Source organism: Balaenoptera ricei, chromosome 1, assembly GCF_028023285.1.
Source record: "Balaenoptera ricei isolate mBalRic1 chromosome 1, mBalRic1.hap2, whole genome shotgun sequence".
Lineage (NCBI taxonomy): Eukaryota > Metazoa > Chordata > Mammalia > Artiodactyla > Balaenopteridae > Balaenoptera > Balaenoptera ricei.
In genome coordinates, this window is record NC_082639.1 from 6,796,117 (window position 1) to 6,821,715 (window position 25,599).

Below are 25,599 nucleotides of genomic sequence, written 5' to 3' on the forward strand. Positions count from 1 at the left end.
GAAGCGAGTCAGGTTTATCCAGGCTCAGACTGTACGTCCACTCCCACCAACGACAAATGCACCAGACCATCTTCTATTTTACTCCAGAGGCAGCTAATGTGTTTGGATGACCCTGGGCTCACTCAGCCAACATTGTGGTGGGCGTCTCCTTTATTGTTTTGCTCTTGCACCACCAACTGGGCCCAGCACCATGAGACCCGGGCTTCCACTTCAGGACAGGCTTATCTGTGGCTCATGGGAAAGGCTGGTGGAGAAGACCTCTAGATGGGGTATGTGATCTAGGAGGGAGGAATCATCATTCTGGGGGAGAATCCTGGTGAGCTCCTGGAATTCCTGTATGAAATACCCGGGCTGGATGAGCCACAGGACCTGCTGGGGCCACATCTTGAACCTCCTGAAGATTCAGTCACTGCCACAGGGCATTGGACACATCTTTGTAAAGAGAGCGAGGCCTGCGGCGGTGGGGGGGGGGGGTGCGTTCTGGGATGAGTGTGCTGGGGGGCTCAGCTAACAGATAGGTTATAATAGTAATCATAAAAATTACCCCTGACATTTGTAAAATGCTTCTTAACTTACCAAGCATTTCCACCTGGTTTGTATGAGGCAAGAATGATCAGCCTTAACTCAGGGATGCAGAAACTGAAGCTAAACAAGATTAACTTACTTGACAAAGGACCAGATAGGCAAAAATGTTGGGGCCCCAAAAAAGATCTTAAGATGGTTTTAAATGATTTCTGTAAATTTTTTGACATGCCTCTGTTCAAAAGTTGCAGTCTGATTCCACCCACCCTCAGTGTGGGCTGGAATTAGTGACTAGTTTCTAAAGAACAGAATGTGGCAGAACTGATGCTATCTATGTGATGTTCAAAGCTAGGGGTGTGAGTGTGTATAGCATTTTGTTTCTCTCTCTCCTTCCCCCACACGCAGGAATCCAGCTACCAAGGTATGAGGAAGCCCAGATCATGTGTCAGTTTCAGCCAGCATCAACCATCAGAAATGCGAGTGAACAACTCCTGCAATCTGTAAACGCTGACCAGGATTAGCCCTGCAACCTTCAGCCACAGAGAGAGAGGAAGCCACCCCAGGAAGGCGATGGAATCCAGAGCCTTGGTTTCTAGTTCTTTGATTCTCTGACACGTTGATCAGGATTCAGCCTCCATATCAAATGCTGAACTTGAAAAATTTTACTTTAAAAAAGTGTGTCCATCCACCATTTGAGTTTTGATGCTGATGTAGAATCGGCGAATCTATTCTTGCCAATCAATACTCACGTACCTGCCCGTCCTCCTAGGTCATTCCTCCCAGGGTTAGCGTTGGAAGCTAACTGCTTCTTAACTAGATCAGGGACCAAACTGGAAGACCAAAGTCTTCCAGTTGCCACTGGGGGCACAGAAATCTCACAGCAGTCACCTTCCCTCGAGGCCTGGGGCAGGGAGACCCTTCCTCAGAGAAGGAAGCCTTAAATGTGCCACCTGGGGGACGAGTTGAGCCACTAAAAGGAAGTCTCCCTGGCAGGCAGAGACGGTACGTGAGGCCCAGCATCTGTGATTTCTTCTTTCTTCTCCAGAAACTCCACTCTGTTTCTCTGGGCAAAAATTCGCTTTATCTCCATAAATGTTCGGCCCTTGGTCTCAGGAATGACCACGTAGATGTAAACAGCAGTGAGGAGGCAGATTCTGGCAAAGATAATGAAGCTGTAGGCACCACTGACCTCCTAGGCCAAGATACAAGAAAACAGGACGGGACGGAGGAAGAAAGGAATGCCAGGGACAGCTCTGGGTGAGGCCTTTGTGAGTCACACAGGAGTTTCTCAGTGGCCAGTTCTACTTTACACCCAGAGGAGTGGAATAGCTAGACAATTGGGTCCTGCCCTCACATCAAAAAGGACTCGGCCTTTTAACAACAGGGACAGAATGTCCTCTAGGCTTGACTGCACACCTTCAGAAACAGAGGAAGGAGGCAGACGTGGGGGAATCGTTCCCTTGCCCTGGCTCTAGCTTGCTTTGCACTTGGCTGACCAGAGCCCCTACATAATGAACGCATCACCGCCTGAGTGTGGGACCTCCCTTCAGTGGTGGGAAACTGGTGTAGTTACAGTTTGGCTGAAGTGGCGCCATGTGTGTTTTATGGATCTTGGAGAGCCGCCCCCCACCCCTTGTCAAATTAGCAGCTGTTCTTAGCAGAAGAGGGACCCCTGCCTATTTCCCGGAGCCCCTTCTGCCTGGGGCGGGGTGGGGAGGCAAGACGGAGCAGGAATTGGGGGCAAGGGGCCGCCCCCCACCCCGCCGCCGTGCTCCCCACCGCACGTCCCCACTCACCTGGACGGACGGGAACACGAAGCCCACGATGACGCTGGTGAGCCCGAGCACGGCCCCGTCCACCGCGAGGACTGCAGGAAGATCGCCGTCCTCACCACGGAGGGCACGGGACCTGGGGGCAGAGAGCGCAGGGCCAGTGGAGCGGAGAGGGGCACGGAGGGTCCTTTAGGGGCACAGTCTGTTCCGGATGGCCGAGGAAGCTCACATGTCTCCTCCTGGGTGCGCCCATAGCTGAGCTTCGAGCTGAGCCTCTGAGGGCCTCGAGGTCACACCAAGGCCGCTCTACCCCGTGGTGGTGTCATTTTGAAATTCGCAGACAAGGGGAGGGGGAGCACAGCTGAATGAGCGCTTGCGCCTGGGACGTGCTGCCCCCTGTGGTAGATCTGGGGAATGGCAGGCACCTCGCCTTGGGGCAGTTTCTCAACCTTTTTTCATTCAGGAGTCTTGTCTAAAATGTCTAAGGCCATTTTCCCCCGTTAATCACCATCCCTCATGAAATTATAATACAACAGATATACTGTATATCCGTTTATATACAGTAGGTCTGTCTATGACTTTATATATTCTTTATATATTAACATATTATCTATATTCTTTATTAAAAAAATAAGATTCTGTCTCTCTCCCCCCAGTTAATTTCCGACCCTTGAAGATGGAGAGGAATTCAGAGCCCCGGAATGAGCTGCCCTCGGGACGTCAAATGGGAAACTCCTACAACTGGTGAGGAGGGGGCCCCTTCCTCAGGGCTTTGTGCCCCAAAGGGGTAGCAGTGAGGGAAGTTATCCACACTGCCCTCCCTGGCCTCCTCCCTCCTGCCCCCTGGGCCGGGCACCCAAGCAGCCCTTTAGGAGCCGGCTCACATGTCAAATCAGCCCACCATCTGACCCCGCATCTGCCAGCACAGCTGATTACCCCTGGTCTTCCAGGAGGAGCCCGAAGCCCAGAGAAGCACAGTGGCTTGCTTCGGGGAACGCACAGGCAGTAAGGGGCGGAATGGTCCAGAACCCAGGTCTCCTGACACAAACACCAGCACTGCTCCCACCAGGCCCTCCTGCCTCCGTATTGGAGGTGTGCCGGGAAGGCTTCCTGTCAAAAACCCCACTTAAATATCCTTCAACATGACCGTGTCGGTCTGATTCACAGCTGCATCCCCAGTGCCTGGCACAGCAGGTGTTCCATCAGCATGTGTTCAATGGATCAATACCTTTATTTTGGTTTATGGACAGCTCTTTCAAAACCAAGATTCTGCAGGGAATATTCTAGTCTTAGGAGTCAGAGGGGTCTTTCCCCAAGCAGTGGGAACTGCGTTAGATTCTCAGGAGGACACACGAGGGAGGGGAAGTCTGGAGTCTGGAGGCTGCCCCCAAGGAAGGTGGAAGTGAAGGCCCAAGGCTGCCAGCACATGGACACGGGGATAAAGCAACACAGAACTGTAGCTGGAGGCCAAGGCACCAAAGACAATTGAGCGTCGGGTGGGCTGTGGGCTTGGAGGCTAAAGTGAGCATGTAGAGGGTTTGGATGTGAACTGAGGGACCCCCAGTGGGGTCTGGCTGGCAAGAGCTCCCTCTTTGCAGAGGCACATCTCCTTCTTGGGCACTGGAACTGAAGCTGGGCAACTCTGGGAGCCACAGGAGACTGGGGGGCCCCCAGCCTGGCCGTGGCACTGGTTGGTACTTAGTAAATGTTTGTTGAATGAATGAATGAATGTGAGCTGGAATGGCCTTTCAAGAAAAAGGTAAACTGAACTGAGAATTCCAGTGTGGGTGGGGCTTGTGTAGGAACGGGGAAAAGGTGGAGAGAACATCATGAGACTCCCCAATCAAGGGCATCCATTCATTCAACAAATACCGGGCACCTCCTATGTACCAGGCCCTGGGGGACAGTGGGGCATGCAGGTGCTCACTGGGCCCGATGGAATGTCCTGTGATGTAGGCGAAGACACAGATGATGCCAAGGTAAGACAGCTCAGGGACCGTGCTCTGTGGGGAGGGGCAGGGCTGTCCGCGCCTGAGAGGCCCAGGCCTGGGACCTCTAAGAGCCTGAGGCCAAGAGCCCCACGTGCAGACAAGCCCACGTGCGGGCCTCACCTTCCTGCCACAGGGAGGCGCCACACCTGGATTTCTGAGCACCTGCGTGGGCCTCCAGGGCTCTGAGGGCAAGAGAGGGAAGATGAGACTAGGAGTGACACCTAGCATTCTAGTCAACGGGGGCTTCCAGGAGCCGTACCTGATTGAGAGGAACGTAACAGGAGGAACGCCGACCACTTAGTTATTTTCTGCCCTTCACAGATGCTGACCCACTGAATCTTCTTGACAGCCCTCTGAGGGAGGATATTATTGTCTCAATCCTACAAATGTGGAATCAGAGCACAGAGCGCCTGAACACAGACAAAGAGGACACTGGGTCCCTCAGGGGTCCAGCAATGGCCCAAGTCAAATGACCAGCAGGGGATGCAGCTGGGACCCGGATTCTGCACTCTCTGCTAGAATCCTTCTAGAAGGCATCAGACCAGGAGAGCTGGCAGACCCCATCTCTGCTCCCCACTACCAGGGCAGCAGATGACACAAACTCAGGGTGAACAGACTTCAATCAAACTAAGTATGCAGGTAACTGTTTCACTACAGTTATGAAAAACGCTGCGAAGGTGGGGTTCGTGCAGGGCTGGTGGTGGAGGTGGACCAAGAACGACTCCTTCAATGAAGTTGTCTCCAGGGGGCAAGGTGAGAGGTGAGCTGGGGGAGGGGCAGCCTCCTAGAATCGATGACTTGGGGGTGAAGAGCCAGCCAGGCTGTGGAGCAGAGGCGTGACGAGCTCTGATCCACGCAGGCAGGCAGGGTGGGGTCCGTTTCAATATTTGAAGCAAAAGAGGAGTTGGCTGCAGCTGGAGGGGATATCCTGGGTCTGGTGCCACCTGGGCAGCTGCTGGTTACGTTTTCAGGCAGAGCCAACAGGACTGGCCAATGGGTTGGGAGGAGAGAGTGACAGAAAAAAAGTTGCCGGGGATGCCACCAAGGTTTCCAAAAGGCAACTGGCAACTATCTCTATAGATAATGTCCAGTTTTATTTACTTCTTTTCACCTAAGTCCCTAAATGTCCTAAGAACTTAGATTATTTTCAAATGAGAAAATAAGGTCTTTAAAAAGGAAACTTTGATTAAACCAAAACAGGACTGTAACTAGCTTTTTTTAAAAAAATCACTTCCTTTTTTTTTTTGGTAAAGATTTATTTATTATTTATCTATTTATTTAATTTATTTTTGGCTCCGTTGGGTGTGGCACACGGGATATTCGTTGTGGTGCACGAGCTTCCCTCTAGCTGTGGCGCGCGGGTTCCAGAGCGTGTGGGCTCCGTAGTTTGCCGCACGCTGGCTCTAGTCGAGGTGCGCGGGCTCAGTAGTTGTGGCGCGTGGGCTCAGTAGTTGTGGCGCGCTGGCTCAGTAGTTGTGGCGCACGGGCTTAGTTGCCCCGCGGCATGTGGGATCTTAGTTCCCCGACCAGGGATCGAACCTGCATCCCCTGCATTGTAAGGCAGATTCTTTACCACTGGACCACCAGGGAAGTCCCTGAAACTAGCATTTTCCTCGATAGCTGCATCATCACCCTCCACCTCGCCTGTTCCTCCACATGCTCCCCTGCCCTGCTGTTCCCTGACCACAGCCAGCTTCGTCCTCCTGAGGGTCCTTGCGCTCACCCAGGAATTATAAAGGAAGTCATGATGGAGAGGACAGCTTGGCAAAAAAAGGCAAGGAATGAAGACATTGTCTCTGAATTACAAGAATAATCTCTTCGCACATTCTCATCGTCACATACGATTGTGTTTTCAACTACAGACGGTCCCCTGACTTAAGAAGGTCCAAAAATTTCAACTTTACCGTGGTGGGAAAGTGATACACAGTCACTAGAAACTATACTTCAGGGACTTCCCTGGTGGCGCAGTTGTTAAGAATCTGCCTGCTAATGTAAGGGATGCAGGTTTGATCCCTGGTCCAGGAAGATCCCACATGCCACGAATCGCCACAACTGCTGAGCCTGCGTGCCTAGAACCCGTACCCGAGCGTAGCAACGAAGACCCAACGCAGCCAAAAATAAATGAATTTATAAAAAAAAATAAGAAACTGTACTTTGAATTTTGATCTTTTCCCCGGGCTATCAATAGGCAGTACGATCCTCTCTTGTGACGCCAGGCAGCTCCCCGTCAGCCACGTGATCATGAGGGTCAGTGACAATCACGCTGTTTTTCATTTTCTGTACAGTATTCAATAACTTACATGAGACATTCAACACTTCATTATAAAATAGGCTTTGTTAAATGATTTTGCCCAACTGTAGACGAATGGACGTTTTCTAACCACATTAAAGGTAAGCTGGGCTAAGCGATGATGTTTAGTAGGTTAGGTGTATTAAATGCATTTTTGATTTACAATATTTCAACTTACGATGGGTTTATTGGGGATGTAACCCCAGTGTAAGTCAAGGGAGATCTGTATATAGTTTTTTTTTTTTAAACAGGAGAAAATCAAACAAAGTTTAATAACACGTATATAAGGCAGAGACCCACGAAAACTAACTCTCTATCTGTGTATGGTTGTTTTTTTTTTTTCTTTGGCCCTGCCATGCGGCATGTGGGATCTTAGTTTCCTGACCAGGGATCGAACCTGGGCCTCCTGCAGTGGAAGCACAGAGTCCTAACCACTGGACCGCCAGGGAAGTCCCATCTGCGTGTAGCTTTAATTGTAAAGGCACAGTTACTGCAAAAGCAACAACAGGGCAGAAACAGCTGAGGATATACAAAATGCTGTCTGCTTTCAGAATATTTAATACTATGGCCATCCTATGTATTTTCAAAATTTTTGTAGAACACGCATAACAAAAATATGCTAAGAAAATGACAAATTAAAGTGATGTATTTCTTGTTTGGGCGGCCTTTTGTGTTTTAATTTTACTCCGATACGATTCCCAGCTACTCCATAGCCTCTCATTGCTTCTTTTCCTACTTCTTCCTGATCGGGGCTCCAAGATATTTTTGATAGTAGAGACCGACATGCTTGTTGACACGTGTTAGGATTTCAAGATGAGAGCTCTACCCCATTTTATACTTGGGGCACACATCAATCAGACCAAGCTCACCTGCCAGCACCTCACCTTCATTCTCCACGTCCTCCATCCTAAACTTCCTATTGGCCTGTGAGTGGTGTTCCTACTTGAGTTAAGGTATCTTCCTCTTTGTCTTACCACATACGAATACGTTTGGTCCCTGGTCATCACTTATCCTCACACTAGTGTAGTCTGCCGTCCACGCCGACCTCTGTTCTCATTTTCTTCTGCTTGTTGAATGGAATGACGTCCGATCTTCCGTCTCTTTATTCTACTCTAGATCATTATTGGTGGGCATCTTCTAGTGCAGTGCGCTTAAGCATTTGCATATTGAAATATATGTTTTATGGAACTTCTTGTTTCTCCTTTACTTCATGGTTAGGACATTCGATTTAATTATTTATTTGCATGTACATGGATAGGTAATTGAAGTCACCCACGAACTCTACTTCAGGACGGGCCATTACATTGCACACGAAGGGGGCGTGGAGTTTGACACGCGGAGTTTGAGATCACTGGCTCTAGGGGTGTGGGCTCTGTTACAGGGACCTCCCAACCCCCTGCTCGTCACCCCCTGCGTGCTCCGCCCCCGTCCCACCCCTCTGCGTGCCCCGCCCCGCCCCACCCCTCTGCGTGCCCCGCCCCCGCCCCACCCCTCTGCGTGCCCCCACCCCGTCCTTTCCGGGCAGGAGAGCGAGGTCCGACCTGGAAGCGCAGCGCCGAGACGCGGATGCCGTAGCCGACCAGCAGGAGGCGCCGCCTACCCAGCCGCTCGACGGCGCCTGCCTGGAGGGGATGGGCGGGCGGTGAGGAGCCTCGACGGCACCAGGCGGGGGGCGCCCGGAATTCTTGGGCCTGGGCCCCCCAGTACCTCCTCAGCCCCTCCTTAAGTGCTCGCTCGCCCCTGCTGCCTGCTCCGTGGAACTTAGGCCCTTATCCCGACGGGAACTTGACGTTCGTGCCGCAGACTCTGCGCCACTACTCCTCCCTGTCTCAGGCGTCTACAGACCACGGGTCTAGGCTCCTTGACCACCTCCCCCCCCCCGCCCCCCCCGCACTGTAATAACTACGTTTTCTAGTTTCTGCGTCTGATGCTTTGACATCTGGGGGCCCTCCTGACGCTGGAGAGACTGCCCCCTGCACACACCGTTCGCCAGTTTCTAGAGATAGCAGACAGCTCAGCTGTGTGTGCGCCCGGAAACCAGCCCGGAGCTACCCCATCCCCACCCCCTGCTCCATCAGGCTCTCACCTGCCCCCGCCGCCCCCAGCCAGCCTCCCCCTGCCTTATCACCCAGGGCAGGTACCAGACAACCAGGAACAGCCCGGCATCGATGCCCTGGAACCTCCGGAAATCTTTCAAACTAGGCAGTCCTAAACCTGCTTACCCTGTCTTGCCTGTTCCTTCCCACGGAAACCACAAAGGCTCTTGCCCACGTACTGCTGCCCCCCGTCCGCCCCCAGATGCTTCTCCATGTGGCCTTGTGTGCACCTCTCTCCCTTGGGAACCGTGAGCAACGCTGTCTTTTCAGTGGCAATCATCTCACACCCCCGAAATAATAATAATACCTACATTTTCAAATAGCCCCCCCCCCCATTACCTGCTACTTCAGTTCACATCGAGGCCACCCAGACTCTGGCTTCACATCATGAGGGTCCCTCTCACCCCCAGGTACTTTCTTTTCCACTGCCAGGAAACACACACCTCCTGATCAGCCTGTACCTTCTCGAATATTCCAAGCTTGGACAATGCTTCGTCCGACCAGCATGCCTTCCTTCCTTCTTGTTCTAATGACCTTTTCATTCTACTCCATCCTCACCTGCAGCATCCACAACAGTGCCATCAGCAAGGCACCACCGTCACTCCATGCCAGGCCCTGTACGGTCACTTTACACATGTCCCCTCCGTCCTCCCAACAACCCTACAGACGGGGATTATCACTGCCATTCAGTGAGGGCCCAACAGGAGCAAAGCAGCAATCCCAGGACTGTATAAACAAGGTAGAGGTAAGACCAATGTGTCCTACTGTGCTTAGTACCCAGACACCGCTCCTCAGGGAGAGAGAGGGAGGCGCCCCTGTCTTTCTGGCTTGGGTTTCTCCAGGTAGGATGATGGGGAAGAGGGTCCTAGTTATGACGATGTACCCTAGAGGAGGAGGGCTCTGAGGACAGAGGGTAGACCCTGCCCTAGAGGAAGGCGAGGTGCTATGGGAATCCGCTGGAGGAAGGGGTGCACAGACTCCAGGAAGGGTGGAGAATTGGGCCTGGGGGCCTCCCAGCTCCTCCCATTTCCGGCGCTTTTCCTTCACTCGGCCCTCCCCATCATGCTGAATCCTCTGAAATTTGATTGGGGCTTAAACTGGCTCTGGGGAAAATACAGATAAGTAATAAATAATTTTCTAAAACGCCTTTGACCGCCAAGGTAACTCAAGAAACAGGAACCAAAATAATAGTGAGATAACTTGGAAAAGTTCTAGAGAAAGGACCATCATGGTCACTTGACCTTGTAAATGAGCACACCTCTGTCTATTCACTTTTTTAACACAGGCATAAGTGGTTCAGATTTTAAATATAAAACTCTGAAATAATAATTTTATGCCAACAGTAAACAACACCTGCATCGGTGTACTGGGTATTACAATCACCGTAACCGTTGTACAAAGGAAGAAACTTGAATTTGAAGGTGTTTAAGTGGCCTGGTTAAGGTCACACTGTGGTAAGTATGGGCACATCCGAAAGTCTGTGTCCCTCCAGTCACCCCAGGACCAGTGCCACCAGCAGTGGACCCTGGGGGGCTCTTGTCTGCCTGCGGGGCACCGACTCAGAGATGCCCAATGGGAAGGACACTTCTGGGTGGCTCACCAAGATGACGGTCATCACTATGTTGACCATGCTGGCACCCACTGTTACTTACTGGGAATGAGCTGCCTCCATGCCAGCCGAGGGAGGTGTAGATCATGTCCGCGTAGTAGGTGACCTAAAACAAAAGCACAAGGGCTGTGAGGAGAGGCCTGGAGGCCCAGGCCACTGACAACCTTCCTGACTCTATAACACACAGTCCTGAAAGCCTAAGGGACCCCTTGGACAGGAAGGAGGCAGTAGGTGGGAGAAAAGAGCCGTGACCTGAAGACTTGAGACCTGGGATGGAGGCTGGCTCTGCCGGAGCCCAGGTTATAGCTCTTCCCCTCTCGGGGCCTTGAGTTCTGCATCTGTAAAATGGGACCCTGAGATTTTTCCCTCTGTCGCTTTGTTAGTCTATGATCTCAGGCCCCACAGAATGACCCCTCGCCTCTCATTCCAGGCCTAGGCAACCCCAAGCTCAGCTTCTCTCCTGGCCCAGCCCCAAGGATGTGGGCAGTGCAGCACTTCCGAAAGCCACCACGTGCCCTGGCCCCTGCCTGGGCTGTGTACCACTCAACGTCTCCTGCTGAGCATCTGTGAGTCCCCGAGGGCCTGATGCCACCACTTCCTGACACTTTCCTTAAGCACCATATGGGTTACGCATCCAGTCTCTGACGTTTCTGGAAGCAGCCTCCCACCCTTGTTTTTGCAGATCTTCACCCTTCGCCAACACCATCAATAGATACAATTATAGCAAAAGAACCGCGCATACCGCGTTGACCCTGGAGAGCTGCTGGCCGGCCATGGGCACGATGATGGAGACCAGCTGCCGGCGGACAGGCGGAAACGTGAAGAGGCTGAGCACGGACAGGCGGCCCTCGGCCCTCTCGGCCTGTCCTCCACGCGCATTTCTTCCATCTCGTCCTCCACATCTGCCCAGCCTCTCAGCTTCCGCAGAGCTGCGGGGAGCAGAGCGGTCCCCTCCTGTTGCTGACAGCAGCTGACCCAAGGCTTAGGGACACACAGGGGGGCAGCTCCCCAGGAGCTCGGCCCAGTCCTGGCCACAGGCTCCCCGTTTTCCCAGGGCAGGATGCTCATTGGACCCCAGCTAGGCCCCCAACACTGTGACCGTGTCCCCCGTCACAACCACGCCCCCACCTGGGCAAGCTTGCAGAAGTCAACGCCCACCAACCATGATGCCGGCTCTGACTGTGTTCTCCGCTGGACCACACCCCAGAGCTGCCCTGGACTCCCCAGTGCCAGCGGCACCTTTGTCCCGTCCCACTGGTGCCTGCGTCGTGGAGTGCCTTTCCCCACCCTGCCCCCTGCCCGTTCTCTGCTTCGGGCACTAGGGAGGGATGTTTGGCGGGCACGGGGAGGCGGCTGGGAAGTGAACATGGTGGGAGGGTCTTGATGGAGCAGCCTGTACTTCCAGTACCTTGTCGAACTTCATCTCTTTTCTGAATCAGGGTGGACCTCGGGCTCTCAGGGAAGAAGGGCAGAGAGGGGAGCCAAAGCAGTGTGGGGACCCCCGTGAGTACCAAGCGCACAGGCCAGCCTGGAAGGACCCAACACTGAGAATAGCCCGGAAGGACCCAACACTGAGAACATGAACACCCAACACTGGGGAATCCCTGCCCTCCAGCCGACCTTCCGCATGTCCTGACTCTGTCCTGACTCTCTTCTTTTACAAACTCACTCACCCACATTGTTCCAGCCCTCCGTGAGAGCCAAGGACGGCAGGGACCTAGTCCTTGCCGAGATGTGGCTGCCCAGGACCCACCCACAGCAGGGTTCCACATGGAGAAAATAATTACAATTTTCAAAAGATCTGCTCTTAACTCATTCTGCAGGAAGAGTATTGCTTTTCTTAGGAACAGCATATGATTTAAAAGTGTGAGCCTTAGAAAAAGTGAACCCATGTCTTGTTCCTAACTTTATGGCTGGAAATGGCATAATCTCTGCCTTGCTGGAGGCTGGGGTCGAGGAGGGTGCTGAAACCAGCACTGTGGCTGTGTGAGCTCCTTCTGGAAGGTCTGGGTTAAGGAGGCGGCATTGAGATTCGTCTAAGCCTTACTAGCTATGATGGGAACCGCAAGAGTTATTTCACTTCTCTAAGCCTGAGTTTTCTCATAAGTAAAATAAAGATGATGATGATGATGATGATGATGGTGGTGGTGATAAAGTGCCCCCTGAAGAGTGGTGAGGGGTGACAGGCATCGCACACTAGGCATCAGCACAAGGCAGCTGTTGGCAGCAACGGGCCCAGTCTGGCTTCCCCTTCAGCTGCACTGGGGTAGTTTGGGAATCGTTAAAACTAATAACCTTTCACTGAGCACGACTGGGTCCTGAGTCTCTTCAAGGTACTCTGGGGAATACAAAGTCATAAATCCACCCATTAAGGAATTCCTGTGGAATTTAAGTAATTTGAAAATGTTTACGAGGAAAAAATAAATAAATAAACAAACCCCGCTGTGTTCTCGTGGGCCTTTAATGTTGGCCTGCATTCAAGCCACACTCTCGGGGCCCTTGTCTCGCCCACTCCCCCAGAGGACCATTTCCCCCTTTCTCCTCTGTCCTAAAGCTTCCCTCCCGCTTCCCCAACCCGCCCTCTCAGGCAATGGCCTGGCCACCTTTCACTTGGATTGAGTCTTTTTAAAAAAATTTTGGCCACACCCCACGGCATGTGGGATCTTAGTTCCCAGATCAGGGATTGAACCCCTGCCCCTTGCATTGGAAGGCAGAATCTTAACCACTGGACTGCCGGGGAAGTCCTAAATTGAGGATTGAGTCTTTTTTAAAAATTTTTTGTCAGTTGGAAAGTAGAAGCAACCAGAAGAAAACGTCTAGAGGAGCCCCGTCCACCCACGTGACAGTGACCTTGGCTGTGTGCCTGCCCCTCCTGCATCGATTGCCCTCGTTGCAGGACCGTTCCCACAGCGCCCCAGCTGAAAAAACAAAACAAAACAAAAAACCCTTCTCTCCAGCCTGCTTCCCCTTCCAGCTACCCCCCAACTTCTCTCCTTCCTTTACAGCAAAACTCCCAAGAGTCGTGTGTGCCCCTTGTCTCCGGTCTCCTCCTCTCAGTCCCACGCACAATTTGTCCCCATCGCTCACCCGAACTGCTCTCGTCAAGGTCACCCGTCTCCAGCGAGCCACACATTGCCCAACCCAAAGGGCACCTCTTGGCCTCACCTGATTTGATCCGCCAGACACATGGGCACAGCCGAGCCCCATGTGTCCAGACCCCTCCCCCTCGGCCCCGCCATAGTTCCCAGGCTCCCTCTCACCACCGCCCCCCACCCCCACCCCGGACCTCGGTGAGCCGCAGGTACATGTACGGTTGCCCAGGATGGCTTGCAGGCTGAAGATCTGTGCTAGGAAGATCCCCACGATGACAAACACCTCTGTCATTGTTCCCAGAGCACCCCTAAGGTTCTTGGGAGTTAACTCTCCCAGGTGCATGGGAAGGGCACTGTAGGAGATGCCTGGACCTAGCAAAACAAAGACCAGGGGAGGAGAAAAGAAACGGTCCCAGCCTCCTGGGGCCCGGAAACCTGAGATTTAATTCATCTCATAGTCCCTGGGTTTCTCTGTGGTGTCAGCACCACTGACGGGCAGCCTGTAACCCCCCGCTTCCCCTCCATGGAGATGGAAATTGGCCACGTGGACTGTTTAGTTCGCACTAAGAAGGAAACCTTTCCAGAATCCTCAGACTCCCAGGGGGCACGGCAGGATATCCTCTCCTTCCTAGCTGCCGAGCCAGGGCCCCTTGTTACAGGCAAGGACTGTGTTCCTGGGATGTGGGACTGAAAGATAAGCCTTTGGCTTGGGATTATTTTCTGATTTTTCTGAAGCACAGGTTACTTGTATCACTTTTTTTTTTTTAATAGAAGAAACCACCATAGTTAAGAAAGCTCAGTCCCCTGCTGACAGAGTCCCCAAATTCTGTACTCTTTTGCTTGAAGCTCCTCATCCTCAGTGTGAACTATACACCTTCCTTGGAAGATACCTTGTAAAGCCTTATCAGTTTATACTTCAAGGTAAAAGTGTGTTTTTAAAGATCTTCCCCTGATAGATTTTGTTAAATAAGGGGAAGGGGAGAGAGAACATGAGGTTTTCGAGAGTCCGGGGATGGAGACAAGAGGATGCCCCCAAAGGGAAAAGAGCCATTCAGAACCAGGAAGACCCCTGCCGCCCCTGCTTCCAGCCTTGGCCAGTGGTGCTGGGTGTGTCTGACTCAGACCCTTCCCCCCACTGGTGACCCTGAGCATGGGCTTGGGGCTTCAGCCATCACTGTAGGTACCTGCACAGACTCCCAGCGCCACTCGAGATCAGCTCGGAAGCTTTGCTCACTTTGCTGACTCCCTTCGGGATGGCAGGAAGACATTGTCGATCAGCAGTGTTCCCTTTCTGCAAGGACAGCAGAGCCCAGAGGGCAGGGGGGCCGAGGCAGCAGAAGCTCTCTTGACACCAACTCCTATTCTCCAGGGCAGCCGTTATAGAAGTGCCGGGAACGTGCCTGAGAAAGGCTGATGGCTGGGAAGCACAGAAAGCAAGGACCAGTGGGCAGAGGTCCCAGGAAGGGAGGTTTGGGGTCGGCAGGGGTGGGGTGAGGAGTGGGAGCACGCTAACCATTGGAGCTTCCTGAAGATGGTAGGGAAGGGAAAAGGAATGGGCCTGCCTCTGCAGGTAGCGAGCTTCCTGTCACTGGTGGTATTCAAGCAGAGACTAGGCCGGATGAAGACTGTCAAGAATGGTGAACAGGGGAACCCCACAACAGGTGAGAGACAGAGCTGGATTAGATGATCGCTAAGATTCCTCCCAAGGCTGAAAAACCATGAGTCTATGAAGTGGGGGGAGGGAGTATCTGAAAAATAGAACTATGCTGGATGCCCCCTACCTGTCCCCCAGGATCCATACCTACCTTCCAGACTGTGTTCTGTGCCCCATGCTGACTGGCATCAGTGGCTCCCTTGCCCCCTCATCTCCACATGTGGCTTGGATTTTGCCAAAGGAGAAAACAGCAGTGGATCCGGAAGGAAGATGGTGGCCCAGCTACAGCGTGGCTGCTGGCTGCCCCACCCTTGGTGATCTCGCCACACGCTGCCCACATTCGAGGACCATCAGGACCCTGACTGACACAGGTGCATCATCTCTGATGCCAGGACTGGGGGAGGGGGGATCTCTAAACAGAAACCCAGACACCCCTCCTGGGGGGATAGTCCTAAGAGATCTACAAAAGTTCCCTGCTAGGCAACACTGAGGACTCATCAGATACACAGACTGGTTTTCTCAGGCCACTTTTCTCTTCCTGGGGTGGCCATACCCCTGAGAGAACTGCCGTCAAAGCCCAAACTCAGAGCAGAGGATCAGCCAGCCCAGAGGCTGCAGGTCCAGAGAGAACAAACAGCCCACACGAACCCCTTCCTGATGACCAGGAAGCCTTAGCTTAGCTCAGGGCTTGCCCCGACCCCACTAGGGCAAGGCCAGCTCCACCACACCAGCTGGTCTCAGGGTCCTCATGTGCAAAATGAGAGCAATGATGAAACCATCTCTGAGGTCCCAAGTTCTGTGACTCTGGGTTCAGACAAGGAGGTGGGGGCCAAGCTTCTGGAACAGTCCAATCACTCTTGGTGTAGCTGAGAAGAGCACAGTCTGAATTACAAAAAAGTTTGGATTATGGCATAATTGCAATATAGTGCATGTTTCCTTCATTCAAGTGTACAACGAATGGCAAATTAATTGTTAATCAACTATCTATAAGAAGAGGTCCTATGAGTCCTGCTTTATACATAATTAATTTTCAATTGCCAATATTTTCTTTGTTTTTTTGTTTGTTTTTGTTTGTTTGTTTGGCTGAGACTTGCCATTTGTGGGCTCTTAGTTCCCTGACCAGGGATTGAACCCCGGCTCTCAGCAATGAGAGCTCGGGGTCCTAACCACTGGACCACCAGGGAATTCCCCAGTATTTTCTTTTATGCATGAAAACTGAACTGGTATGGTTCTTTAAGAGCTAGTTTTCTTTAGAGGACTTCCCACTCCTCCCTACAAACTGCCGACCATGGCACATCAAGTCCAAGTGTAACTGTGAATTCCAAAGAGTGAGATCCGGCCAAATGGAATTCCGTGGGGCCTCACCCTGAGAACTTGGCTCACGCCCTTCCTTCCTGGGAGCCTTGATCTGGACATCCCTCCTTATCTGCAGAGTCACGCCTTGGCAGCAACTGGGCTTACGTGTAAAGATTAGTGAGTCTGTGTAAACCAAGCAAAGTACAAGAACTATTCTTCATTCTCAAACAAGACACAAGTCAGGGGCACATGGACTGACTCAGTCTGAACCCCAAACCTCAGAACAACACGGGTGAGGCTGCACGGGGAGAGGCTGCAGCTGTTACAACTTGGAGCCATGGGTCACCTGACCTCAAGTTAAACCCAGTCAACAAGCATTCATTGAACACCTGCTAGAAGTGTTGAGTATGGTCAGGACTTTGCTCTCAAAGGCTGATCCATCTCCACGGGGTGGGCAACAGAGGGGCAGCTGACAAGGGGAAGAAATCCCAAGGGATTCAAGGACTTGCTTTAGGGTCAGGATGTCTATGGCAAAGTGGGGGCTGGACTTCAGGCCTCCTGATTTTCAAGGTCGCACAACTCCCCACCACATGCACAAATGCCAAGAGACAGTATGCTTTACTAATGTGAATTTTGAGTGACAGCAGCACCCTTCTTCTTTACCTGCCACATTTGTCAACCAGCAGGCCAATAAGCAGGGACCCCATCAAGATGCCCAGAGGAGACATGGACATGGTGCAGGACCACAGCAGCACCATGACTTTCTCATCCATGAAGGCTCCGTGTTGCTGAAAGTAGGTTTCATTATAAAAGGACTTCAAGACCTGGAAGACATTGCCCCATCCATAGATAATCAGGCAACTCATGAGAGACCAAGAGGTAATGTTCTCAGTTGCCTCTGGTCATTGTCCTGAAGGATGTGTCTACCAACACCCTCAGGACACAACTGATTCTCTGTTGTTACCTGGAGATAAAAAAAAAAAGCTTACTGTATGATGGGGTGAGATGGGGAACCAGACCGCTCAAAATGTTAAAAATTCACTGCTGGGAATTCCCTGGTGGTCCAGCAGTTAGGACTCCAAGCTTCTACGCCAGGGGGTGCAGGTTTGATCCCTGGTTGGGGAACTAAGAACCCACATGCTGAGCGGCACGGCAAAAAAAAAAAAAAATCACTTTGCAGAACCTTGCTATGCAAGAGGCAACATAAGAAATATTGTTACTTCAAGACAGTATGGTACTGGCATAAAAACAGAAATATATATCAGTGGAACAGGATAGAAAGCCCAGAGATAATCCCATGCACATATGGTCACCTTATTTTTGATAAAGGAGGCAAGAATATACAATGGAGAAAAGACAGCCTCTTCAATAAGTGGTGCTGGGAAAATTGCACAGCTACATGTAAAAGAATGAAATTAGAACACTCCCTAACACCACACACAAAAATAAACTCAAAATGGATTAAAGACCTAAATGTAAGGCCAGACACTATAAAACTTTTAGAGGAAAACATAGGCAGAACACCCTATGACATAAATCACAGCAAGATCCTTTTTGACCCACCTCCTAGAGAAATGGAAATAAAAACAAAAATAAACAAGTGGGAGCTAATGAAACTTAAAAGCTTTTGCACAGCAAAGGAAACCATAAACAAGATGAAAAGACAACCCTCAGAATGGGAGAAAATATTTGCAAACGAAGCAACTGACAAAGGATTAATCTCCAAAATATACAAGCAGCTCATGCAGCTCAATATCAAAAAAACAAACAGCCCAATCCAAAAATTGGCAGAAGACCTAAACAGACATTTCTCCAAAGAAGATATACAGATTGCCAACAAACACATGAAAGGATGCTCAACATCACTAATCATTAGAGAAATGCAAATCAAAACTACAATGAGGTATCCCTCACACTGGTCATAATGGCCAGCATCAAAAAGTCTACAAACAATAAATGCTGGTGAGGGTGTGGAAAAAAGGGAACCCTCTTGCACTGTTGGTGGGAATGTAAACTGATACAGCCACTATGGAGAACAGTATGGAGCTTCCTTAAAAAACTAAAAACAGAATTACCATACAACCCAGCAATCCCACTACTGGGCATATACCCTGAGAAAACCATAATTCAAAAAGAGTCATGTACCACAATGTTCATTGAAGTTCTATTTACAATAGCCAGGACATGGAATCAACCTAAATGTCCATTGACAGATGAATGGATAAAGAATATATGGCACATATATACAATGGAATATTACTCAGCTACAAAAAGAAACAAAATTGAGTTATTTGTAGTGAGGTGGATGGACCTAGAGTCTGTCATACAGAGTGAAATAAGTCAGAAAGAGAAAAACAAAGACTGTATGCTAACACATATATATGGAATCTAAAAGAGAAAAAAGGTTCTGAAGAACCTTGGGGCAGGACAGGAATAAAGACGCAGATGTAGAGAATGGACTTGAGGACACGGGGAGGGGGAAGGGTAAGCTGGGACAAAGTGAGAGAGTGGCACTGACATATATACACTACCAAGTGTAAAATAGATAGCTAGTGGGAAGCAGCCACAGAGCACAGGGAGATCAACTCGGTGCTTTGTGTCCACCTAGAGGGGTGGGATAGGGAGGGTGGGAGGGAAAAGCAAGAGGGAAGAGGTATGGGGATATATGTATATGTATAGCTGATTCACTTTGTTATGCAGCAGAAACTAACACACCACTGTAAAGCAATTATACTCCAATAAAGATGCTAAAAAAAAAAAAGAAATATTGTTACTAATTGTATGACTTTGCGCAAGTTCTACCTCTGTAAGTCTTAGTTTCCTCCTTGGTTATAGAAATAATATATATCCAATAGAGAATTTATGAGCATTCACTGTGATATAGTGATGGTACATTGCTTGACTGGGAAAAAAAATGTTCCTTCAATGGTAATAATGATAAGTATATTAATATAAGCCATGAGCAACTACTGCAGTACCTCCTATAAAGCAGAATAAAGTGTAGCTATAAAGTAATGACAGTGATTTTTAAAAGTAGAGCAGGACTCATACACCCAAATGAATGGGAACAGACACTGGGTCCTGTCCTTGCCCTTTCAGGGACCTTCTTCCTGTAACTATTCCCTGTCTGTCCTGCATCACTGGTTCATTTTTTTTTTTTTTTTTTGGCCACGCAGCATGGCTTGTGGGATTGAAGCTTGTGGGCCCAGGTTCAATCCCTGACCTGGGCCCTCCACAGTGAAAGCACCAAGTCCTAACCACTGGACCACCAGAGAATTCCCAGTCCATCTTTCTTTACTGCATCCTTCTCATCACAATACTAACATGACTCTTGCCCTAAAAAACCCTAATACAACCCCCCATCTCCCTTCACTAAGTTTCATTTTTTATTCCCCTGTGCAGCAAAACTCCTTAAAAAGCTGTCTCTCCTCCACCCCACCCATTCTCCCCGAACCCACTCCAATCAAGCTTTTGTCTCAACTCAGCTGCTCTTGTCAAGGTCACGCATGCCCTCCATGAGGTCAAAGCCAGTGGTCAACTCTCACTCTTCATCTTTACTCGTCATCAGGGCCTGTCCCTCCCTCCTGACTCACATGCTTTACTAGGCCTTTGGGATAATCTTTTTCCTTTGCTTCCCTTCACCCCAATCCCAACCCCTAAGGGTTTAGTCCTTGACCCCATCCTCTTTGTCATCTGCAAGTGGCCTTCCCAGGGGAACGGCAGTGGGACTAAGGCCCAAAGCGACTGGGCAGGGAATCCAAGTCCATCCCCTCCCACCCCCTTCCCAATGTGCCCGGAAAGGATGACATTGCAGGGCGGGGGGGGGGAGGGGAATAGCCCACAACCCTAGTCATTCCCTGGTCTGCAGATGCCGGCCTCCCAAGAGTACTAGAGGAAGGCAGCTGCTTCCGGAAAAAAGCCGGTGGCTTCCGGAAGAAAGATGGCGGCCTCCACAGAGCAAGATGGCAGCCTTCTCCTGCCCACCTCTTGCCCATCCACCTTGTGCGGCGTGTTAACCACAGCGATGTTGCAGCCATGTTGGAAGGCCGAGCCAAAGGCTGTGCTCAGCGTGGGTTGGAGGCGCTGCGGGAGAGGAGGTTTACGGTCAGGAACTGGGAGGTTAGTCCTGGGAACTTCCGGAAGTGGGGCCGAGGCTGGGCTGGAAGTCGGGGTGGAGGACCCCAGGCCATGCCCAGGGGAGTGGGGAAGGTGCCGGAGGCTGGGGGGAGTGGATGGCATCATTTCCTGTTCCTTGAACGCATCCCCCTCCTTAAAGATATATCTGTGCGTCTCCTCTGGGCCTGGCCCTGGATGAAGTAGGGGAAGCTTCAGGAAAAAGGTCCAGCGTACTGTGCCCTTGAGGAGCTTACATTCTAGTGAGGGGAGGCCAACAAAACAAAACAAAAACACAGACAAGTACGAGACCTCCAAATAACGGTAAGGCTATGAGGACAATAAAACAGGTAATGGGATAGAAGCCAATGGGGGACAGAGGAGGGGGCTCTCTGAGCAGGTGCCTTTAAGCTGAAACCTGAAAGGATGAGGTGGGCCTGTGAGCTGCTGGGGGAGGAGTTTTCCGGACAGAGGAAGCAGCAAACAAAGGCATGGCTTGCCTTTCACTCCTGGACAGACCCTGAGGAAAACCAAGGCAATCACGTTTCCATGGCTACCCCAGCACCCAGGGTAGTTCCCGGGAACTGGCCCCCCGGGCCAAAGTCTGAGGAAGGGCCAGCAGAACTGGGGCAGGGTCTGTGGCTGCCTGAGTCGGTGCCACCCAGGGCTCCAAGAAGCCAGCTGGTGCAGAGCCATGGCCCCAGACCATCCCCCCACCCCTCTGCTTGCCTGTTACCTGCACCTCTGACCCCCACCCCCACTATCTGCCTGACTGCCGACAGCCCTCAGCCCTGTGCAGCCAGCAAACCAGCCAGGCAGACAAAAGCAGGATTTGGGCAACTTCAGAGGCTGGGGGAACAGGACGGGGACGGGGGTCTCCCACACTTCCCTAGAGCTGGACTCAACCCCTCCTCTCTTGTGTCTGAGCTGGGATGTTTGGGGAAGCTGCTTCCCCCCCACTGCTCTCCCAGGGCGGGTGGCTCCCCAGGAAAGGCAGGGGCAGTGTTGTCCTCTCCTTGCTAGAAGCATTTCAGGGGTCTTCCCCTCCCTCCACAGTCCCCTCACGTGCTGGCAAAGGGACAGTGGCAGTGACAGTTTCCTAGACTTGGCACTTACCCCTTCCCTGGGGGGGTGGGGTGGGTGGAGGAGTCCCTGCCTCTTTTTTTCTCTGTCCTTGTTCAGCTGAGAAACAGGTGTGCTCTGCCTCCCAAGTGACACCTGGGTCCTGCTCTGTGTTGACAGCCTGGGGCCTGCGAGGCTTTATTACCCTTTTGGTCTCTGGACCCTGCTGACTTTCCCCAGGAGAATATTTTCCTTGGACGTGTTGATAAGATAAAGATTCACACTCAGCGTGAATTTTGTCTTTGTCTCCATCAAGCCTCAAACCAGAAACTCTCTGGTTGCACCAAGGAGAAGAAAAATACCACCTGCCCTGGGTCCCTAGAAATGAGGTGTCTTGGAAACCAAGTCGGGCCTGATTGCCTGGATCCTTTATGCGTCTCCTGTGTTATCTCTCCATCTGTGCTTCCTCTTACGAACTTGGACTAATTGTCCATTTGGGGGAAAGAGCAAACTAAATACTTTGAAAGAGATACAACTTAGTTATTTCTACTTATACTTATTAGTATTAAATAAGTCAATAAAATATTGAACAAAAAAAGTGCTCATTTCAGAATTATCACTATTAGAAAGAGAAATATCATATGATATCACTTATATGTGGAATCCAAAAAGAAATGATACAAATGAACTTATTTACAAAACAGAAGCAGACTCAGAGACTTAGAGAGTGAACTTATGGTTACCAGGGGGGAAGGGTGGGGGAAAAGGATAGTTAGGGAGTTTGGGATTGACATGTACACACTATTATATTTAAAATGGATAACCACTGATCTATATTTCTGTTTTTGTGCCAGTACCATACTGCCTTGATTACTGTAGCTTTGTAGTATAGTCTGAAGTCGGGGACAGATGAATGGATAAAGAAGATATGGTATATGTATATAATGGAATATTACTCAGCCATAAAAAATGAAATTGGTCATTTGTACAGATGTGGATGGACCTAGAGGCTGTCATATAGAGTGAAGTAAGTCAGAAAGAGAAAAACAAATTTCGTATATTAACACATATATGTGGAATCTAGAAAAATGGTGCAGATGAAGTTATTTGCAGGGCTGGAATAGAAAGGCAGATGTAGAGAATGGACATGTGGACACGGGGGAAGGGGAGGGTGGGATGAATTGGGAGATTAGATTTGACATAAATCCACTATCATGTGGAAAATAGTTAGCTAGTGGGAACCTGCAGTATAGCACAGGGAACTCAGCTCGGTGCTCTGTGATGGCCTAGTTGGGTGGGATGGGGGGGAGGGAGGTCCAAGAGGGAGGGGATGTGTGTATGCATATGGCTGATTCACTTCGCTGTATGGCAGAAACTAACACAGCATTGTAAAGCAATTATACTCCAATAATAAAAATAAACTAAAATGGATAACCAACAAGGACCTATTGTATAGCACGGGGAACTCTGCTCAATGATACGTGGCAGACTGGATGGGAGGGGAGTTTGGGGGGAAATGGATACATGTACATGTATGGCTGAGTACCTTTGCTATGCACCTGAAACTATCACAACATTGTTAATCGGCTATACTCCAATATAGAATAAAAAGTTAAAGTAAAAAAAAAAAAAAGGAATTATCTCTATTAGCAAAAAAAAAAATAGGGAATAACTGAATAAATTATGACAAATCAACTAGAATGCCAGGCTGCCATTTCAAGGGATAATTATGAAAATTACGTAGGGACATGGAGACATGTTATGAACGTCATGTTAGGTGACTAAAGCAAAATACACTTGTGTGCCTGGGTAAAAACGTGTTGGCACATGGACAGCAGCATGACGGCCACAGGGATGAGAGAACATGGGGGCCTTATTTCTCCTAACGGTCTGCTCATGACAATTTAGGTATTCTCCCAAGTGCTAAGTGTTTTGTCTGCTGTGACCCTCATCCCTTCTGAGACCTTGCTAGCAGAGTGTTAACTCTTGGGAAAGGCCTGGGCCCGGGACACTTCTCTACCAAGACATGAAGAGCCCGCACAGCCTGTGCTGGGCTTTTCACCCTGGGAGGGACTGTCTTTCCGTCTCAAGCTCAGTGTGCGCTCCAGGGTTCTGCTTAAAGCACATTCAGCAGTGGCCAAAGGCAGGCCCCCAGCTTCTGTATTTCAGTCCTCACGGGGTTGGGGGGGAGGGGGTGGGGTCCTCCCACGCAGCACAAAGTGGGGCGTGTGCAGCCTCCAGGCCTGCGGATCCACTGGCTGTGGGGTGGTGGATGCTTTGCCGGGAGCTGGATCTGGCACGTGCTCTCTCTCCTCTTCTGCAGTAAGTAGACGCTGTACCGCGTGAGCATGGTGTGTGAGTGGTCTGTCCTCAGCAACCTTGAATCATGCACTCATCTCTCCCCTGGGGGGGACTTCCCTGCCTTTTAACCTTGACTGCACAGCCTGGTCCCCAGTGAGCAGTGAAATCTTAACATTTCTATTTCTACCACGTCTGGCCAAGGCCATCTAGGCTTTTTCTATCATGTCCCTGAAAGTCCTTCCAACCTCTTCCCATTGCCCCATGCCAAAGCCACTTCCACATTTTTAGGTATTTGTTACAGCTTCCCCTGCTTCTCAGCACCAAGATCTGTATGAGTTTCCTGTGGCCACTGTAACAAATTACCACACATTTAGTGGATTAAAACCACACAAGTGTATTACCTGACAGTTCTGGAGGTCATAAGTCTGACAAGGGTCTCAGTGGGCTTAAATCAAGGTGTCGCCTTTCTGGAGGCTGTAAGGAAAGGCCATTTCTCTAACTTTTCCAGCTTCTAGAAGCCTTCCTCCATCTTCAAGGCCAACAATATCAGACTGAATCTTTCTCATGCTGCCATCTTTCTGGTTCCTCCTGCCCCCTGTGGTTACATTAGTCCCACCTGAATAATCCACAGCAGTCTCCCATCTCAGGGTTCGCAGACCACAGTTATCTCTCAGTTTGTTCCTAAAGACTCACGAATGCCAGTCCGCTCGATCTTTCCACTTTATCAGCCGAATTCTGTATCCTTTTGGCAGAAATCACAATACCTAGTCACAATGCTTACAGTCTAATAACACTGATTCAACGCTGTATGCCTCCCCTCCTTTCTCTGAGTCAACCGCAGAAACAAAGTCAAGCTGATGGCAAAACCAAGCCCCTTCCTGCTGTTCCTTCTGCTTGAAACATTCCTCCCCCACGTCTCAGGTCAAATGTCACCTCCCTGGGGAGGTCCTCACGAGGAGGTTACGAAAGTAACCCACACCCCTCACCCGGCACTCTCCAACGCTTTCCCCTGAGCACTATCTGAAATGACCTCCAGTATTTGCTTACTTGTATTTTTGACCATTGGATCCATTACATCCACAGCCTGGCACATAGTAGGTGCTCAACAAATATTTCTTGAATGAATGAATGTCCTTGATTCATGATGCTCCATCCCCCACTACCCTCCAAACACCTTATCCTCCCTTGCTATACAAATCTCACCCATTCTTAGAGGCTCAGCTCACCACCTTTTCCTTGAAGACCACTCCAGGTCACGTCCATTCAGTCAACATTTACTAAGTGCCAACAAGTGTCAAGCTCCCTATCAGGCACTGGAGCCGCTCGGATGGTTAATGCTCAGAGCAGACTCAAAACTAGATACAACAGCCTTCTGTCAATTCTTATTGCCCCATAATTCCTTTTTGCATGTGGTCTGCATCTTCCTGCCTAGACTATAAATTCCTTGAAGACAGCAGATGCCATATAGGCAACTCTGCCATGTCCCAGTGCTGAGCTGAATGTTGGGCGACTGAAGAGCCCTCAGCAGCACTCGATCAGCTGGTTAAGGAATAACAGGTGAGGGGAGGAAGAGGAACTGTCCACGGGTAAGAGAACCAAACCACCACGCGCTTTTACGATGAAACCCATGCAAGTGAGGGTCAGAACGGCAGCTACCTGCCGCCTCATTCTTCCTCTGGGGACTGAGGAACCAGCCCTCGAGGAAGCGGATTGAAGATGGCAAGACTCTGTGTCACTTTCATTCCAAAGTGGGACTTCAGACTCTGCCCTCCAAGCTCTTCCGTAACAAACATCGCCAGCG

General features: G+C 50.5%; 1 protein-coding gene across 1 annotated transcript; it reads right to left on the reverse strand.

Moving 5' to 3' along the window:
- Positions 1–1,482: 1,482 nt before the first annotated feature.
- SLC2A7 (solute carrier family 2 member 7) lies at positions 1,483–23,847 on the reverse strand. The gene is given in 15 exon segments (XM_059894010.1): positions 1,483–1,714; positions 2,319–2,380; positions 2,383–2,430; positions 4,222–4,297; positions 8,117–8,197; positions 10,272–10,352; positions 10,354–10,386; positions 11,023–11,147; positions 11,150–11,209; positions 11,689–11,808; positions 13,586–13,738; positions 14,557–14,663; positions 16,986–17,146; positions 20,322–20,405; positions 23,779–23,847. Coding segments are annotated over 15 exon segments (1,482 nt in total). The 3' UTR covers positions 1,483–1,492.
- Positions 23,848–25,599: the final 1,752 nt, after the last annotated feature.